At 49.2% G+C, this 14729-nt stretch overlaps 1 protein-coding gene across 4 annotated transcripts in view; it reads right to left on the reverse strand.

Annotated features, from left to right (window-relative positions):
• The window catches only part of CREB5 (cAMP responsive element binding protein 5), a 457922-nt gene that overhangs the window by 376627 nt on the left and 66566 nt on the right, over positions 1-14729 (reverse strand). Inside the window, exons 1-2 of one of the 4 annotated variants that reach the window (XM_031940514.1) lie at positions 3625-3941; positions 1427-1520 (exon numbers count right to left, since the gene is read on the reverse strand). In XM_031940514.1, the coding sequence (XP_031796374.1) occupies positions 1427-1520; positions 3625-3879 (349 nt within the window). In that variant the 5' untranslated portion in view covers positions 3880-3941. Of the gene's footprint in view, positions 1-1426; positions 1521-2863; positions 3591-3624; positions 3942-7898; positions 7971-14729 lie in introns of those variants that run through there. The other 3 variants (XM_031940517.1, XM_031940513.1, XM_031940515.1) reach the window with 3 other exon arrangements.

The following is a 14729-nucleotide window of genomic DNA, read 5'->3' on the forward strand; positions in this document are numbered from 1 at the left end:
TGGACAGACAGATGGATAGATAGGTAGAGAGACAAACAGATGACAGATATATCTAGATAAAAGAATAGGTAGATAGAGATAGATGATGGCTAGATGGATGGATGAATGGAGAGATAGACAGACTGGTGGATGGATGGATAGATAGGTAGAGAGATAACTAGATGTCATATAGATATATAGATAAATTAATAGGTAGAGATAGATGCCAAAGAGGTAGCTATATTTCAATATGTTTGATTCCCTTCACAATCCCAAGTATCTTAATTAGGTATTTAAATTTAAATGCGAGAAGAGGGCCATATGCTCCACCACTCAAGGAATGACGACGCCAAAACGGTCAAGAACCCTTATGGTATTTATCCCGTCTGCGCCGAGTCCATTTCACACTCGTGGCTTCCCATCCAGAAGTCTCACGTGCCCTTTCCTATGGACAGAATGTCTTTGGTGTGGGCCTACTACACTCTTAGGAACTTTCTTTTTAATACCTTGCACAGCACATGGTGCATTACTAGGTCTATAGCAAGTGCTCAAGCATGTATCTATTGACTGATTTCACAACCACATACACACATACACAGAGTGTCAATCAACTGTGTCTAACTCTCTGCTTTGTGAAGTTTTCTTGGCAAAGACACAGGACTCATTTGCCATTTCCTTCTCCAGCTTATTTTATAGATGAGAAACTGAGGCAAACGATAAAGTGACTTGCCCAGGATCACGCAGCGAGTATGTGTCCAGGGCCAGATTTGAAGATCTCCTCGATGCCAGAGCAGGCACTTTATCATTGTACCACTTATCTGCCCCACTGATTATATTAAGGAGTTTAAAGAACACAGTGTGTGTGCTGATGTGCTATAAATAAAAGGAGTGAGCTCTGACACCTATGCCAGACATTTACTAGATGTATAATTCTAGTCGACTCAGTTAAATTCTCTTAGCCTCACATTTACTATCTGTAAAATGGGGATAATCACCTTCTTTAGAGGGTTTCTATGATGACCCAGTGAAATTGTGGATGCATCAAATCTTAAAAGGGAAGCATGTTAATATAGAACCGGTGACTACAGTGATATGGAGGATGCCCCATGAAGGGTCTTCCTCTACCACCACCATTTAGTCGCAGGGAGCTTCCTCTCCAAAAGGCCTTGAAGGGAGTCAGAAAGAAGTGGGACGATCTCGCCTCAGACCCGTGCTGACCTCCACTTATCCCCTCGGTGTCGGAGGCAAGGTGTGATATAAATCTGAGCTATTATTGTCAATGTTCTACACTCCCAGAAAGGTGGGAATCCCGAGTCAGCTGCTGGCCTATGTGCTACATGACTTCAGCGGTCGCTATTCTGGGGGCCCGGCCTTTGCCGGCAGCCCGGCCTCTCCCCCTGTGCCCCAGGAGGCCGGAGCAGGTCCTCCCCCGTCAGAGGCTCCTTACCTGTTAACAAACTGTCTGTTTTTATTGAGGTAAACTTCAAAGTCATCTCATGCTTGTGTCTGTGAATCATCAGATGGTCCTCGGTCGGGAAGCGCTGTCAGACAAATACAAAGAAAAGAAATCAGAAAGGAAGGGGATTCAGCAAGTTTCCCAATAGTCATTTGGCACCCACTGGAGGGAGCAGAATGGGAAATGATCATCCAGCAATTTAAACATGGCAGGGGAGCCGAGAGTCGCTTGGGAGAAGTGAGAAAGTGTGAGCTGGGGTTCCAGTTTTTCTTATGGAATGAAGCACTCCATCTGCCACCCCAGTGAGTGAGTCAAAAATAGGTGCCTTTCACTGGCTGAGCAGAGAACCCAATGGCGGGCAGCATCTCCCGGAGGAAGGCCAAGAGTCTAGCGCATTTGTGTTCTCCTGCCCCCCCCCCCCGCCCCCAGGGCAGGACTCCAACCTGGAATTCTGGGCTTTTTCAAATAACTTTTGTCACTCTCTGGGACAAATGAGGGAGGGATGTGCTGAGAACTGTCAGTGATTTCAAAGCAAAATGTATCAATATTTTTGAAAAAACACCAAAACAAATGAACTCAATCAGTTGAGAGCATTAGGGGAATCTAACTCCATTCGATTCAACAGGTAATTTTTAAAGCACCTGCTATATGCACTATATAGTGAACTCACAATGGGGTACCCAAAAATAGAGCAAACTTTGCTTTTGAGGAACCAAAATTTTACTGGGGAAGAAAAGATGTGAATACAGGTATCCAAAAAGCATTTTAAAGTGACAACTATGTACCAAGAAGCCATGTTGGATGATGGGAATAAAGTGAGAAAGGAAAGAGAAAGAAAGAAAGAAAGAAAGAAAGAAAGAAAGAAAGGAAAGAAAGAAAGAAAAAGAAAGAAAGAAAGAAAGAAAGAAAGAAAGAAAGAAAGAAAGAAAGAAAGAAAGAAAGAAAGAAAGAAAGAAAGAAAGAAAGAAAGAAAGAAAGAAAGAAAGAAAGAAAAAGAAAGGAAAAAGAGAGAAAGGAAGGAAGGAAAAGAAAAGAAAATCTTTATTCTCAAGTTGTTGACATTCTCCTGGGGGTTTTGGAGAGACCTCCTTGTGGGAGGTGACCAATGAGTTGTGCTTTGAAGCTAGAAGGGGGTTCCATGCAGCAGAGGTGAAGGAGGAAGCTCTCCAAGATGAGGGAGATCTCACAGAAGGGGAAGATGGACACTCCTGTGCAACAGCCACCTAACCAGTCTGATTGGGATGGAGCCTACAGAAAGGGGAAGAAGATGAAATTGGGCTGAAAGGTAGCAGGCCGGCAGACTGTGCAGAGCTTTAAGCACTTGGGCAGGAAGGAGATGTTTCTCTGGAGGCCCAGGGAGCCAGGAAGGTGCAGGACGCCACCACTGGATTTGAATCCATCAGAGAAGGCATCAGGCTCCAGCCCTACCTCTCCCCACGTGAAACAAAGTCACTCCCCTTCCTGGGTCTCAGTTTCCTCAACTGCAAAATCACGGGTTGCCGCAGGCCCCTGAAGCCCCTTCCAGCTTGGACCGAGGGTCCCCCATCCAACAGGTGAGTCCGGCTCAGAGCCATCCTGGGTCCATCAGGAAGCAGCATGTTCTTGTCTGAGCTCGGGATCTGAGAGAGCCGAGGGCCCCTCCCTGGGCTGGTGGGGAGGATTCAGCACAGAGATAAAGCCCGGGCCAGGATGTGCTTCGAGGCTGGCCCGGCATCCTGACCGCTGGCCCCACTGGGGGGGACTTGGGAAGCCCTTCCTTATGGCAGAGGCCCTGTCCTGTGTGCAAGGGCACCCTCTGTTCCCCACGGGTGCCGAGGCCCGGAAGAAGGGCCAGCGCCCGGCTCTGCACCGGGCACGAGGGGAAGCCGGCCCCACCAGACTCTGGGAAGGGCCCCGACACACGGACACAGTGTGATCGCCGTCACTGAGGCCCCGCTTTTCTAGAGACCGACTGGGCCGAGGGCCCGCAGAGACCCGCGGGGAGTCTCCTGGTGGTTGTGCTTGATCTCTTTGTGCTGTTACTCAGACCAGGGGACGGCCGGCTCCCTCTGCTCTGAGGCTCTTACATCACAATCTGCGTCCCCGGGCCGGGGCTTGGCACACTGCGGGTGATTAGGCAGGGCCTTGTGGGACTGCAGGGTCTCCAGGCCCAGCACAAGGGGCCGGGCAACCCAATGAGAGGCACCCACCTTGGGCTGGCTTGCCCTCTCTCTTCCGAGAGGCTGCCCCACCCAGCTGGACCCAGTCACCAGGCTGTGACAGAGGGGTCTGGCTTGTGGAGAGAAGGAAGGGCCTCCCTCGGGGGCTGCTGGTTGGTTTACACCTCTGACGTCACAAGCGGGTGAGTGCCAATCATAAAGGAAGCTGGAAGCTTCTGGCAGGGAATATTCGAGAGAGGGGGGTTCTGAGGAAGGGGAAGATAGGCTAGGGTACCAGGCTGGCATGAGGATGTCTCTGAAAGGGCCTGTCAAGGAAAAGGCTGGAGCCAAGAAACTAGGCCTCCTCTGCTTCCACAACCAAGCTGTACCGTTGTACAGTGGGAAGCAGACCCATCCAGCACGGATGGATGGATGAGTGAAAGGAAAAGCCACTATTAAATGCTTACTGTATGCAAAACTCATATAAGTGATGGGGATTCAGAGAGAAAAGAGACAGACTCAGTTTCTATTTCAAGTCTAACAAAATGGGGGGGGGGACTCAGAAAACATTTATTTAGAAAAAAAATCATCGTAACAAAGTGAAAACGACAACTCTTCTCCCTGTTCCATGTTAACCTGATGGGGAAATTCCTGCACCCAGAATCCCGCAGGCCCCACCCAGCCGGCCCTGCCCCAATTAAGCTGCAAGTGGATGTTGATGCGTCCTTGCTGATGTGGCTTTATAAAGTCTGGGGTCCTGGGACTCAGGCCCCGAAGAGGGTTAGACTGTCTCACTTTTACATGGAAGGAAACGCAGCCCTGGGCAGGGATGGGGACCTCCTGAGGTCAGTCACACAGCTAGTTAATAGTTAGGCGCCTCGTGGTGTGGCAGAATGGGTGAGACTCCTGGAGTCACCTGCATACCAATTATGCTTCCCATGTGCCTCCGCTTCCCAATCTGTAAAATGGGTATGCCGCTGGTCACATCGTCTCCTTCACAGGGCTGATGGGAGGAAAGGGAACGGACTGGAAGCCATTCTCTCCGTCTCTGGGATCTGGCATCCTCATGAAGTCTCTTTTAGAAGATATGACAACTTTTCAAAGTCTCTTGGGCTCACAGGATCATAGACTTTGCTTCAGATGGACAGGGGATCTTAGAAGGCTCCGAATGCAAAGAACCCATTGAACCCATTATACAGATAAGACCAGAGTCGGTGAATTGTCCAACTCTCATCTCTGTTGAGTAGAGTCCAACTCCTCAAGCCCCATTAGGGGTTTTCTGGGCAAAGAGATTCCAGTGGCTCCCATTTCATTCGAGTAATTATTGATATGAGAGGGCTTTACCTGCATTTCCTCATGCAGGGGCAGGAAGTAACTTGGAAGTGATGGACAGAGTCGGGCCTGGGGAGAAATGCCACAGAGCCCCCCCTCACTTACAGGTTAAAGGGGCAGCGAGGACTCCCCCCAACTCATCACCCAGGACGTTCCAACCGGGATTCTTCCTGCTGGTCAGGGGCCGAGGGCTGTGATTTCTAGCCGATTGACTGCAAGCTCCCTGAGCATCCTTTAAATCCGGTGCCAGCTGAATACAGAGACTGTTGGACCTCCTGGGGGGAAGGCCTGATCGCTCTGCCCTAGTTCTGGGTCTATTCATTTAAGCTTAGAGATAACCGTGGGAGGCAGGTACAGAGCAGACGTGGGATTTGAACTCTGGTCCTCAGCATCCGTCTCCAGCCACCATCCAGGGCAGCAGGCTCCCTCCCCTTCATTCCTTTCTTAGCCCCTCAGGGCTTCTCCATCATATTCAACGGCAGCATCACCTGGAAAAATGCCTCCACCCCCATCCTCAAACCTGTGACTCTCCCTCCATTTGAAGAAGTGAGCCAGCCAGCAGTGCTCCCTCCTCTCCTCGCCCAGGTTCTGCCTCCAGATTCTCCCTCGTGGCTCCACACGGGCTCCCTCTCCTCCCTCGCCACTTGTCGGCTCCCTTTGGGTTTTGTGCCCGCGGCCCCTCAGGTCGGTGACCGGCTTTCTTTTCTCCTGGATCGATGTTTCCTGCACTCGGCTCCCGTGCCGGGAGCTTAACACGCTTCAGCTAGCTTCATGGCTCAGTCATTTCCAGCAGTTCCCACTCTTTGTGACCCCAAAGCTTTCTTGACCAGGATGTTGCAGAGGCTCATCATCTCCTTCTCCAGCTCATTTTACAGAGGAGGAACCTGAGGCAGACAGGGGGAAGTGACTTGGCCAGGGTCCCACAGCTGGGAAGTGTCTGAGGCCAGATTTGAACTCACAAAGATGAGTTTTCCGGCCTTGAGGCCTGGAGCTCTTCCTCTGCCCCACTTAGCCAGCCACCTTGTCAGTGGGACTTGCCTTGCCACAAGAAGCCAGTGCAAGATTTCAAGGACCTCACTCTCCCGCAGGAGCCCTTTGCCCACTCATGGGAATTTGCCTTAAAAACACAGTTTCTTGAGGGCTTCATTTTATAATAGGAAAGGAAATGGAGGCTAATTGGTGAAAGCCACGGGTAAGCAGCCTCAATTTGGCAAAATCCTCTGTTCCTCTTTAACCATCTTGAGGTAAAGCCTCCCTTTGGGGCGTTTTCCTGGCCACCTGCACATGGGGGCATCAGGGAATTACTTTCGTGTCAATGAGCAGTGAGCACTTAAGGGCCTGCTGTGTCTGCGAGGCACTGGACATGCAAAGGCTCAATCAGTTCCTACCATAAGCATAGAGGGCTTATGTATCAGCAAAGGTCTTTTCTGAGCCGAGAGAAGGCCCCCGGAGCGTCACTGACCTCGAAGAGGAGCGGGCGGCTCACCGGGATGGAGGACCCCAGATTCTGAGGTCCCTGCCACTTCTAGCTCCTCTCGTCCTACCCACCTATTTTATTTCAAAGGGCAGAGAAGTATGAACTTACCCAAGAGCCCCAGACACAATGTGGGAGAGATGGCATGGGAACCTTGGACCCCAAGGACTCTCTCTGCCTCAATTCATTTCAAAAGACAATTTAGGGTCCCTGATCATTCCTCCAACATTCCCAATTCATGGGTCAGAAATCCCCATTTCCCATAGCCCTGAGGGGCCCTCCCATGTCCAGTTAGAGTAGAAGATACAGTTGCTCTTGGAGCATTGTCTCACATTTCTATGGCACCTCTCCTCCAGGAGCGCCTCCGAATGCAACAGGGGGAAATGCAAAGACCCTCAGAGGGCCCTTCCTAGGCCTCTGCTGCTCCCACCCTACAAGCCCTTCAGAGGAACATTCCAGATGGGAATCCTGCCTCTCATTAGACACTCTGGGGGCAATTTAAGGAAAGAGAGTGATTTCACAGCAACAGGCTCGAGATCTGACAGAACACAGCTCTTCTGTCCTGAGCAGCATGAAGCATAAGGACTCCCAGTAACCACAAGTAGCTCGCTGCCTCAGTTTCCCACATGTGTCTATCTGATGACAGGAAGGCCCGCTGCCTCAGTTTCCCACTTGTGTATAATGGCAGGAAGGCCTGCTGCCTCAGTTTCCTACATGTGCACCTGATGATTGATAGGCTCCAATGGCATCATGAGATGCTACAATATGATGAAAAGGTGACAGAGCTCTCAGGCTTTGCTCGGTGAGGAAGCCTCCCAGTCTGCCCCAGCGAGCCACCAGCTCTCCAAGGTGGAGAGGCCATAGAGGAGGGGGGGCTGCCTTTGGATTGAATTCCTGGGCAGCCTCTGGCACATGCTGGCCACGTGGCCCTGGGCAAGTGATTAACCTGCGTCAGTGCCGATCTGCGTGGATGGAGGGAGGCTCCGCGCCTGGAGTGTCCATCCCAATGAAAGGTCCTGCGGCCCTTTTCCCCGAGGAGCAGAAAAGGGGGCCTCGGCCCTCGGGGGGCAGTTCTCTTGGGCGAGGAGCCAGACGCTCCCGCAGTCTCCATGCTGGGTTATGTTTTCACCAATAATACGGCGCCAGGTCCAAACTGCTCCATGGAAAACCAGACTTCCTCTTTCTCCCCATTTCTCAAATGACAAGCCTGGACATCTGGAGGGGCCGCCCGCGGGTCTGGCCGGCTTCCTGGGGGTGGGGGAGGAGGCCTAGGAAGGGCCCGGCCCTATTAGATTTCAGTGGCTGTGGCTGTGGTTGGGGGGGGGGGGTCGGGGGGGGGCGCCGGCCCACATCATTTGGGGGGTGGGAAGGGAACCGTGAGGATAATAACAATCACAGGCTCTCCCAGAGAGACCAAACAGGATGCGGCGGTAATGGATCAGCCCCAGGAGCGGGCCTGGGAGCCGGAGCCAAAGCCTCCGGCCGGGCACCCACCCGGGCCTGCCGGGGGGCCACTCACCTGCGAGCAGCCCGGGGCGCTGCACACGAACGGCCTCTCCTGCTCCAAGTTCATCTTGGATTCCTCATAAATCTGCAGGTGGGGGGGGGGGGAAACAAAAAACAAAACACAACAATTCATTAATATCTCGCCGCAGCCCCAGGACCGCGCTCGGGGAGCCCTTGCCCCGCTCCCAGCATATCAAATTCCCCAAACAGACAAGGACAAATGAACGGGGATCCAAGGTTCTCATCGGCCCAGATTCATCAGGCTCCCCACAGGCTCAGATCTGCTTGTTTTTTATTTACTTTGAAGGGGAGCGGGTGGAGGGAAGCCCAGGCTGCCCCGGCTGGAGCCCCGCCTCCAAGCCCCCTCACATTGGCGGGATTGTTCATCCAGCAGGCCGGGGTGACTGGGAAGCCTCGGGACCGGGAGGCCCCGCTCGGAGGCCCGGAGATTCTGGTGCGAGGGGGCCTTCCACCTTAGCACGGAGCAGGTGGCCAAGGTCCCCCGGGTAGTCGGGGCAGAGCCAACGGCCGAGGGACCCTCAGCATCATACAGAGCGAGAACCTGAGGCCCAGGGCAGGGCGTCCATTTGTCCAAATTCACATGGTCATAAGTAACATAAGTAACAGCAGCAGAAGCTTCATCCCAGTCCCTGGTCTTAACAGGTCACTCCCTCACCCTACAGAAGCAGGAAGATGCGTATTTGTCCAGGGTCATGGAGACAGCGAGGGGCAGAGCTGGGCTCCGAACCCAGGTTCTCTGACCCCAAACCCAAAGTTCTTTAACTAAGACACTTGCGGCCTCCTTTGGTTTCTTCCAAAAGCCCTAAGTAGAGGCTGCCTTGGGACTTCGGGGCCACAGGCTGGCTGAGTATGAATGTGGCGTGTGCTGGGGGTCCATCCCAGATCCCAGAGAGCAGCAGGACCCCCGACCACTGATCCTTACCAGGAAATCTATAGCCCAACGGACAAACATGCTGATGGACAGTTTTATAGGTTACCCTTTCAACTGCTTGCCGTAGTCTATACAATAAGCGCTCTTCATCCACTTGGTTGTCCCTGTGTGGATGGTTACAGCTTTGAGTTTGGGAATGTTGCCACTCCCCACAACTATATATAGAGAGAGATGGGTAACTCGGAGGGTGATGGAGAAGCATATGGCAGACATGACTAAGCTATAACACATTACAAAGAACTGCAAAGAAAAGCTGGCCAGAAAAGAATTTCATCAAGACACTTTCTAGGAGCAGGCAGATGGCCGAGTAGATCACCGGTCCTAAAGTCAGGATCTGAGGTCAAAACTGGCCTCAGACACTCAACACTTCCTGGCTGTGCGACCCTGGGCAAGTCACTTAACCCCAATTGCCTCAGAGAAAAAAGAGTGAAAAGATGAGTTGGTCACATGCAAAAGGAATAACCGATGGACTGCCTTGTATCCCACCAGAATCATAAGATCACGACATCCTAGATTTCAAGCTGTAAGCAACCTTAGAGACCACCTGGCTTGACCCCTCCCCCTCATTTTACAAATGGGAAACTGATAAATAAGAGGCAGTCAGAACCTTGGATCCAGGTTCACTTGTTCATTAGGAAACTAAAATCTTGGGATTTTAAATGATTTGCCAAAGTCACATGAGGTAGTATCAGGCGCAGAATCTGAATCCAGGGGATCTTACTCCCAAACTAAGAATCTTGCATCGTATTGTAACGCCTCTCCTTATAATGGCAGGAGAACGAGGAAGAGATACGCTTCCCCCAATGCCTTATGGAGAATTGAAGGAAGGACAAGAACGAGAGTCACATATGATGGGCTGCAATCTGCATCGCTGGAGGGAGGGAGACCCCAGATCCATTAGTGAGACCCTAGATCCATTGGACAAGTCTCGGAAAATGCCTTCTGATACTGAGATAAGCCTTGGACACAATTCCAAGCCTTGGGACATTTGAGACAAGCTTAGGACACAATTCCAAGTCTTGGACACAATTCCAAGCCTTGGGACACTGAGACAAGCCTGGGACACAATTCCAAGTCTTGGACACAATTCTTCTGTAAGGTTGGATCTCCTGACATTTCCTCAATATGAGAGGAAAAAGCATTTGAAATAATCAGAAGCTAATAAGAATCTTAGAACACAACTGAGGGCCCCCAGAAACACTGACTCTGCTTGATTTTATAGCCGATTGTGAATCAAGGTTCGAAAAAGGATTCAATACGTCTGGACAGATAAATGGCTAAGATGGATGACTTGAACAAGGCACCTTCCCTGGGAGGACTGGGAAAAAAACACATCTAATGCTCCATGTCATTTTTCAAATCCTAATTTAACTAATAGCCCCCGTACGTAGCCAGGCACCCACTGGGGGAGGCAGCAATCAGCATCATTGCGGGGAAGGGGCTGCCTGCTCCCTCTCTGCTTCCGCTGAATAGGACTGAGGCAGTTCTTAGGGAAACGGTCATGAATCAAGGCGACTACACAGACAAGCTTCTCCTGAAATGCTCTGGGATTTTGTAACCAGGTGATGGGAAGCACACTCTCGCCTTCATTTTCTGAAGCATAAATAAGCCGAGGGATGTGGAGCTCTTAATGCACACCGACCTCTCACCATTACTCAAATGGGGACGGAAAGTCTTCCCGTGGGACAAGGTTTCACACTAGGCGCACCAGTGGGATTTTCCCATGCTCCCTTCTACCTGAAGGAGGGGGCTCATTCCTCCACAGATCAGAGGTTGAGAATTGGAGGAGCCTTTGGGGTCTTTAATCTTTTATTTTCCAGATGAAGAAACTGAGGTTACATAGATGATGAATGTCAAAAGCGGGCTTAGAAGTCTGATCATCTGATCCTCTTCCCACTGCTCCAAGCTATATCCAATTCCTCCTTAGAACAGCAGATAGTCTCCAGGAGATGACAGTGGAAACATTTCTCAGTTTATAATCATCTGAGTGAAGGGCCTCGTCAAACACAGGCCGGACCAAGGATAAGAGAAATTAAGGGTTCCAGAGTTAAAGCCTTTACCAGCATTTGGGAGTCCTCCCCATCCTCAGTGAAACACTGAAAGAGGACTTCTGTGATATGATTTTTGGAGAAAAAAATAAACATTTTGTTCTAAGGAGATTTAAAATAAACACATTTCACTTTGAAAGGGAGCATGATACAAGAAAGGGAGCACGATGCAAGAGAGCAAGCTCCTTATATGGGATCGGGAAATCTTAGGTTCAAATTCTGTCTCTCCCACTTAGCAGTTACACGATTCTGGGGGGCACATTATATTGATCTTGGCTTCAGAACTATAACATGTAGATAATATTTGTATTCCTACTTCCCTGTGGTGGTTATGGGGAAAGTGCACCCCACTTTTCCAAAGAGCTCTGTAAAGAGGGACCCACGTGTGCAAAAATATTTGAGGCAGTAATTTTTGTAGTGGCAAGAAAGTGGAAACTCTCAGTCGGGGAATGGCTGAATAAGCTATGATATATGAATGCAATGGAACACTATTGTTCTATAAGAAACGATCAGTAGGATAATTTCAGAGGCGCAGGAACTCCTGCAGTTGCAGGAACTGATCCTGAGTGAAATGAGCAGAACCAGGTGGCCATTGTACCCAGCAACAGCAAGATTATACAAAGATCAATTCTGATGGACGCGGCTCTTTGCAACAATGAAATGATTCAGGCCAATGATCTTGTGATGGAGATAGCCATCTGTACCCAGAGACAGGGTTATAAGAACTGAGGCTGCATCATAACATAAAATTCTCTTTTTTGTGTTCTTTGCTTGCATTTTATTTTTTTTCCTGTTTGATTTTGATTTTTCTTGTGCAGCAAGATAATTGTATTTTTTACCTTGTTTAATATATATTGGATTACATGCCATCAGAGAAGGAGGTATGGAGAACAGGGGCAGAACTGGAACACAAGGTTTTTTGAAAGTTAATGTTGAATTTGTTTTTTAAAGAGGGGCTCTGTAAGATAATAGGATGCCAGATTTAGAGATGACGAAACCTGGGACTTCTGTTAGTCCAACTTCCTCACTTTATAGATAAGGAGACTGAGGCCCAGGAATGTTAAAAGACTTAGGATCAAAGATTTAGAAATGAGAGAGGTCTCATGCTTGGGATAAAAACCGCCATCTGCATCCAGAGAGAGAACTATGGAGACTTAATGTGGATCAAAGCATAGTATTTTCACTCTTTTTTTATTTTTTTCTGGTGTTTTTTTTTCCCCTTTTGATATGATTTTTCTTGAATAACACGACAAATATGGAAATATGCTTAAAAGGATGGCATGGATTCAACCTTATCAGATTGCTTGCTATCTTGGGGAGGAGGGAGATGAGAGAAAGAGAAAACTTTGGAATTCAAAATCTTATAAAAATGAATGTTGAATACCATCTTTACACATATTTGGAAAAATAAAATACTATTGAGAGAAAAAAAGAAAGAAGCATCAATGGAACCCCCATCACCAATTTCTTGTGTGGGCCTGGCCATTCATTCCATTGCTCTTTCTCATCAGACTCCCACAATGTCAAGTAAGGAAATCTAACTTTGTTTTCTTTTTTATGATTATCAAATTGATAAGTTTGAAAGTCTTGAGAAACAGCTTCATGTATATATCCTGTATGAGTGGGTATGTATTTATACACACACACACATACCTATAAAGAGAGAGAGAGGTATCTGCATATTGCCATCCTCATTAGAATGTAGGCAGGGCAGGGGAGTTTCTGCCTTTGTTTCCATACTTAGAGCTTAACACAATGTCTGGCACACAGGAAGCGCTTCAGAAATGTTTGTTGACCTGACATGAGCCTGAGGGGGTGCGTTTCTGCAAGTGTAGACACTTGGGTACCGTTGGACAGGTGCAAGGTGGGAGACTGGGGGCTAAACAAATTAATCTGAAAAAGACTGGGGGTTTTAGTGCAGCCGAGCACAGCATGAATCCCACTCTGGCACCCAAAAAAGACTGAGTAAAAGATGGCAGCCCTCATCAAAGAGGGGCCGTGTCCAAACAGTGGGGAGGTGGAACTTTGTACGTGGTCTAGTACGTCCGTGAGACATCTAGAATACTGTGTTTTAATGGGGGGGGGGGAACATTTTAAGAGCTACATCAGTCCACCATGCTGAAGAGAACGTCAAGGAGGCTAATGTGGACACTGAGGGGGCCTAAGGCGACATCAGAATAGGATCAACTGAAGAGTCTGGCCTGAAAAGGAGGCAACATAGGGAGCACAAGACAGAGGTTCTCCTAGATGAGGTTTCATCATGTGGAAAGCGTGCTTACCTTGCGGGGCTTAGCCCTAGAGGGCAGAAGTCACCGAGAGGTGTATCTAAGGCTTAGGAAAACCATCATATCGAGAGCTCTCCATGAATGGAACAGACACCTCGAGATTGAGATTCTCCTCTCCTGGAGCTCTTTGAGCCAAAGCTAGATGGCATAGAAGGGACCCCTTAAGGCAGAAGGGTTGTACTAGAAGATCTGTTTCCCCCAAATTTTCACTGGTCATAACCCCCTTTACCAGAGATACCAGCCGGGATTTTTGTTCCGATGTAATGTACAGAATTAGCCACTACAGACGAGACTGACGTGGGCCCATACCTTGAGGCTCACCAGGTTAAACTAGATCTGACTTTGTTAACTCTGTCCAGAGGCTGATGCTTGTGTTTCTATACTTAAGTAACATCATCCCCACCATCACAGAGAATCGCTATGCTGCGGTAATCGTGCTTATTGCCCTCATTGCCATTTCACCTTCCTTGCTTCCAGCCCTTCCTCCCCTGCACACACTCCCTGGCCTCCTGGCTCCCTCTCTGCACTCAGGGCACTTTCCCTGGCATTCCCAGGCCTGGAATTCTCTCTCTCCTCATCTCCATCTTTTGGCTTCAAGTCTCGGCTAAAACCCTACCTCGGAGGACAAGCCTTTCCCAGTTCTCCTTGCACCTTCCATCTGGGATTACCCCCAATTCATCCTGTCTATAGCTCATTTTCACGTGTCATGTACAGATTGTCCCCAGGTAGACTGCAGGGACTGTCTTTTCCTCTGGCTCTCCAAAGCCGAGCTCAGTGTTTGGCATATAGTCAGTAGATGCTTAATAAATGCTCGTTAACTGACCGACTTGCTTTCAAAATTCAGCGCTCACTTAGCTGAAACTACCCCGGGGGGCCCCTGAGGGTTTCAGAAAACTCACAACTCAGGCAATAAAACATATAATAATCTCCAAAGTCATCCCAGACTTCCCACACTTGACAAGGAGATGACAGGCTTGATTTACAGCTGTAACCCACAGCCCCGGCCTTGGTTCCTTTAAGCAGGTAATAAGTGGGAATCACCTTCTCTCTGCCGTCACCCCAGCCAATCACTGTAGCTTCACTGAGCATAACTCTCCAGCCCATCGGCCCCCTTTGGGGCCTTCCATCGACATCGCGACTTCCATTTTGTGCTGTCCCCGATGCCTGAAATGTTTTCCTTTCCTATCTCTGCCTTGGAAAATTCTTTTCCTTCAAAATCACCTGCCTCAAACATCACCTCCTACCTACCGGGACCCTTTCCTGGTCCACATTTCCCTCCCCATCCTGAATTTAATTACTTTATATTGCATCCCTCATTGCAACATAAGCTCATTACAAGGAAGCACTGTTTCCTTTCCTCAATTCGTATTCCCAATGATTGGCACACAGTAGGTGTTGCTATTCAATGATTTAAGTCATGTGACTCTCTGTGACCTCATTTGGGGTTTTCTTGATTAAGAAACCATTTCCTTCTCCAACTCATTTTACAAGTGAGGAAACTGAGGCAAACGGGATTACGTGATTTGTCCAACATCCCACAGCTAGGAAGTGTCTGAGGC

This window comes from Sarcophilus harrisii, chromosome 5 (genome assembly GCF_902635505.1).
Source record: "Sarcophilus harrisii chromosome 5, mSarHar1.11, whole genome shotgun sequence".
Taxonomy (NCBI): domain Eukaryota; kingdom Metazoa; phylum Chordata; class Mammalia; order Dasyuromorphia; family Dasyuridae; genus Sarcophilus; species Sarcophilus harrisii.